This window comes from Seriola lalandi, unplaced genomic scaffold (genome assembly GCF_002814215.2).
Source record: "Seriola lalandi dorsalis isolate HSWRI2012SDOR001 ecotype SW California unplaced genomic scaffold, Sedor1 jcf7180002054353, whole genome shotgun sequence".
In the NCBI taxonomy this organism is placed as follows: domain Eukaryota; kingdom Metazoa; phylum Chordata; class Actinopteri; order Carangiformes; family Carangidae; genus Seriola; species Seriola lalandi.
This window is the reverse complement of record NW_019524906.1, coordinates 1,006,405-1,011,456: the sequence shown is the minus strand read 5'-3', so window position 1 is coordinate 1,011,456 and position 5,052 is coordinate 1,006,405. Positions and strand designations below refer to the sequence as shown.

Genomic DNA, 5,052 nt, shown 5'->3' with positions numbered 1-5,052 from the left:
TGTGTGTGTGTGTGTGTGTGTGTGTGTACCTGTGTCTTGATGTGCTGCTCTGGTGCGGTGACGAGGCTGGCACAGCTGAGCCACAACATGACCATGATGGACAGGAAGAGACAGGCCGCTAAAATCCACCGCGGAAGACCTGAACGTCTGGAGAACAGAAGAGTGGGACAATGGGAAAAAAAAAAGCAAGCAAGTGAGGGAATGAGAAAGGAGGGGGGCAAGAATTACAGAAATTGAATCATTACTGCATCAAGTAGAACCAGCCTCAGTGTAAATAAATGCGTTACAACCATACCTTTATACACTTTCTCAGTGATTCCATGATGCAATTAAAGTTACATTTATTACATTTCAACAATCAAACCAGTGTTTTGGAAATACCAATCACTTTCAATTAGTTTTTTTTAGATGCTTTGCTGTATCATTTATACAGACCATGTATGGTATTCAAATCAACCTCTAGACATGTGAAACTTCACTGACTTCCTTCTTAATGAATATCATGTCTAACTTTGCGTTAGTAACAACATTATCCCAAGGTAAGGCAGATGAAAGTGTGTGTGTGAAAGTATGCATTGCCAAATAACACAATGATATTGTAACTCTGACAGTAATAGAAGCAGACAAGTTATTCACTGTGATAGATAAGCTTTCTCAAGCAAGTTTCAAGTCTCTACATGTTCATTTTCATACTGACATTAAACTGCCAGGAAGGGAGGAAATCAGACAATGAAACGCGTGGTTTGCTTTAACTCTTTGATTCTCGGCAGGGCAACTTGAGCTCTGGCTCACCTTGACATGCAGCCAAGGAAGTCGTGCTCAGCCGTGGGGTCGTCTGCGTGCTGGACAGGGTGCTTCCCTTTGCCTCCTGCTTTGGATGATCCCTTCTCTCCATGTCCCCTCACACCTGCAACACAACATGTTGAAAAAGAAGGGTTGGATACGTCTCAGTCACCTAATGAGGGGATATTGCAGCAACATTCATGCGCTGCTTATACATAGCCTGATAAATGTGCGTGTATGTAGAGTGTGCGTGTTATGCTCTCACCATGAGGCCTCTGGGTGTGAGAGTGGACCTGAGGCCAGGGTTTGTCTGCCACGTTGGATCGAGGAGCCTGCAGCTCAGGCAGAGAGTACTCCATCTCTGGCTGGCTCTGAGGAAAAAAAAACAACAGCATGGCAGCAATTACACCACAGTAATTCACCAGCAGAGCTGTCAGGGAAGAGTCTGTTTAACATTGCGAGGTCACACCACAGAGGAGCTCCTACTTGGCTGGGAAGCTAAAAGGAAAAGAGAGAAACACCACACGAGATGAATCAAACACAAGAAATGTGAGGAGAGGCAGCCTGAAGATTGAAACCTTACAGGGGAAGTTTGACATTTTGGGAAATACATTTATTTCTATTCTTGCTGAGATTTAGATGAGAAGATTGATGGATTGCCATTCTCGTGTTTGTGCATTAACAATGGAGCTACAGCCTGAGGCAATTAACATAGCTTAGCATTCAGACTTGAAGTAGGGGGCAAACAGCTAGACAAAAATCTAAATGTAAAAACAAGCTGTGGTTTTGATTGTTGATTGTTTGATTTGATCGATCGTGGAGGTGGATTTTGATACCTTTTGTTAACTGTGGACAGAGCCAGGCTAGCTGTTCCCCCGTTTGTAGTCTTTATGCTAAACTAAGCTAAGCTAACCAGCTGCTGGCGCTAGCTTCACATTAACGTACAGACATTGAGAGTGGTATCAGTCTTCTCAGTTCTCAGCAAGAAAGCAAAAAAAAAAAAAAAAAAAAAAAAACATATTTCCCAAAAATATTGAACTACTCCTTTAACACCACATTAACACTTAGGACACATGCTTAGGAAGGTTCCAGGCAGCCACTTTCTGACACATTTGATCAAAAATTGATACTAATTAAAGTGAAAATGATGTGATTGAAGTATTGAGTTCAGTTTTAATGTACAGTCGATTTAACTGTAAAACCCGGCTGATAGTCACCTACCATTACATTAAGGTCAGTATTAAAACAGGACTAGATGACTAGATGAGTAAAGCATCAACACTCTGTTGATACTAGGTTGTGTATTTACTTTAGGATCTCCAAATAAGGTGAAACCAAAGATTCTCTCCTTGTTTTCTCTGCTCCATAAATAGGTCATTATGGTCAGAACCAGCCAAACATGTCCAACCTTGGCACTTCAGATTTTTACTCATGGATACCTCAGCCTTATAACACAGGGTCTCAGTTGTCCTATTGATGAACAGTCTGCCAACTGACAACACCACTGTCCTGGCCAAGGTGGCCAAAAAAAAGAAATGTACAGTAAGAATTAAGTAAGAAAAAAGTATGATTTTTTTCTTTCTAAACTTCGTCACAAACTGAATGTGAAAATAAATGTCTGCCTGTTCAATGCGTCTGGGTGTCTTTCACGGCATCTTTCTCACCCACCCAAATCATTTTAGTAAAACCCCTTGTACTGGGACAGCACAAAAATGATTTTAAAGCTACTGCTACACAGAGAGAGATAAAGAGCGTGGTGTGCGCTGTGTTTCTGGTTCCCCGGGAGAACTCATTAAAAGGGGATTTTGGTTCCTCACTGCTGACCCTCCCTCCACTACGAAAGCAGCTGTAGTCGGTTTAACAATACTATTGCTGGCTTCAGCAACAACACACACACACACACACACACACACACACACACACACACACACACACACACACACACCACAGAACAGTATATCCCACTGCAGTAGTGTCAACCTCCCAGTATTCATCGATTCTGACACTTCACCAGATCAATAAAACTGGTGCTGCCTCACATTATAATGTGGGATCAGCAAAATGCAGTTTCATTCATTGCCATTACTTTATTTAGGAAATGATTGATCTGTTTTCTACTCAATGACTTCAGTCACTTGTCCAGAGTAACAAAACACTGAAACATACTAGATGTTTGATGGTGCCGGTGAGACACGGCTGGTTGGTTTTAGATCCCGAAACACTTCAATCCTCCAAACCTTTGTTGTTGAAAAAGTGATTTCACAACCGGGTTTATTACCCCTTGCGAGCCATGTTTTCTGACAAAGTGCATTGAAACCAGATGCAGCACCAGCGCAGAGTTTGGGGAGAGGCAAGGGTAGATGTGAGGGGGATGATTCTCATTGGCTGCAGACTAAAGAGATCTAACCATCAGAACAAGCAGAGCCTGATCTGCATCTGTCATGCATTATGAGAAGGAGTGCAAAAGGTGCTCTGGCTTACATAGAGAGAGAGAGAGAGAGAGAGAGAGAGAGAGAGAGAGAGAGAGAGAGAGAGACAAAGAAAGAGGGGGTTGAGAGTTCAGAAACATCACAGCCATACAGAGACAGAGGGTCTAAGGCAGAGGAGTGGTGGTTATGTTAAGACAGAATCTCACATCTCTTATGTAGTTGATTTCAGGAATGGAAACAGTCTTGTGCTGTTAAAGAGCACAGTGGGTTGAAAAATTAATGTAAACACATAATGGAAAATAACAAGACTGATGACTGACTCTTAACCACTATTACAAATAGTGATATGTTGGGTTTACTTGGATCATTTGAGGTTAGATTTGTGCCTCCATGCTGAGAGAGGGAAATGGTTACAAAGTGCTTCTTAAGCCTCTCTGCATTCAGTTTGATGCAAATCAATCATTAAATAAAAAGCCCTCGGGTAAAAACAAAAAACTGTATGCAAACCTAAACATTTTTGGTCCATGTGGCAAATATGTGGAGTAAAATGTTTAAATTCACAGATAGAGTTAGAAATGTCTAAAATCTTTAATTACAGCTCCCCCATCTGGTCATTGAAAATAAATTACATGAGGGCATTACTTGTTGTATTGTTTAGTTTAATTTTCACTGTCACTGTTGTTGTTGTTATTTCATTTTTTTTATATTTGAAATGCATATGTAAATGACAAGGATTTAGCACTTTAGTTTTAAAAAATAATTCTGGTGATGGTTGATATTTTTCTTGTCTTTCTATATCTTTCTAGTTGTCAACAACTATTGAAAAGTGTTATCTATGTATCCAAATCTTTAAATCATACTCCTCTGTGCTACAGAGCTCCATTGCTATCCAAAAACTACTAAAAACACATCAATGAGCCGCACTGTTGCAGTGGGTCACGTTTTCCTTCATTAAGATGAACACAAAGTTTATTTTGAGTCAGTCCCACATACATCCCATATCCTGCTGCCATAAATAGTAATATTAATCCACTGCTGAAACTAGTCCCCAACAAAAGCGCTATTTATTCCTGTTTGAATAATGGTTTAGCAGCTGTTTTAGCAAATTACTGAGCCCTATTTAAAAATTAAAAAAATATATTTGTGAGCTGCTTTCAAATGGGCCACACATAGACATGGTAGGGAAGTTAGAAAGTAATGAGGGACAGACCTTCACATTAATGGTTTTGGTCTTTTCATGACATTTGTTGATAATAAAGAAAATATAGAATATAGCCAGTCTCATCCTTACAACCAAACATAAACCACAATTAAAAGAATGTAACGCCATGAAGCCGTATCTTTACATACAAATATGTTAACTGTCATGCGTGTGCTTCACATTTGCACTGTAGGGATTGTTCATGCTTAAGTCACTGAAATCTCTTGTGCCTGGATGAATAAATAATAATAATTCTGTTTCAGTTTAGCATCATAAGTCAAAGTCACGTTTCCTTCAAACACCGTCATGTCACCAGTTCTCTCTGTTCCGCAAGCAGGTGGTGAGAGGGGTATGACTGAGGTGAAGGAATGTGTTTTACCAGTGTTTCTTCAAAATTATATGTTTTCCTTATTTTTCCCTTCAAAGGGGACAAACCTTAGTTGTGATCTAAAACTGACTAACGCCACCCTTAGCTTCCTGAATGGTTGATGCTTGAGGCTTCACACAACTATTCTCACTGCTTGAGGTCACACAAATACCCACATGAGCACACAGATGGATGTATATACAGTACACAGTCAATGCATTTTAGACATCCACATAATTTGTATTGTAGGCAACACTGGCTTGCCCCCCCAC

At 40.3% G+C, this 5,052-nt stretch overlaps 1 protein-coding gene across 1 annotated transcript in view; it reads right to left on the bottom strand.

Moving 5' to 3' along the window:
• The window catches only part of tmem59l (transmembrane protein 59-like), a 15,782-nt gene that overhangs the window by 2,975 nt on the left and 7,755 nt on the right, over nucleotides 1-5,052 (bottom strand). Inside the window, exons 7-9 of the mRNA XM_023408001.2 lie at nucleotides 1,049-1,154; nucleotides 793-907; nucleotides 30-147 (exon numbers count right to left, since the gene is read on the bottom strand). Of these exons, the coding sequence (XP_023263769.1) occupies nucleotides 30-147; nucleotides 793-907; nucleotides 1,049-1,154 (339 nt within the window). The remainder of the gene's footprint in view (nucleotides 1-29; nucleotides 148-792; nucleotides 908-1,048; nucleotides 1,155-5,052) is intronic.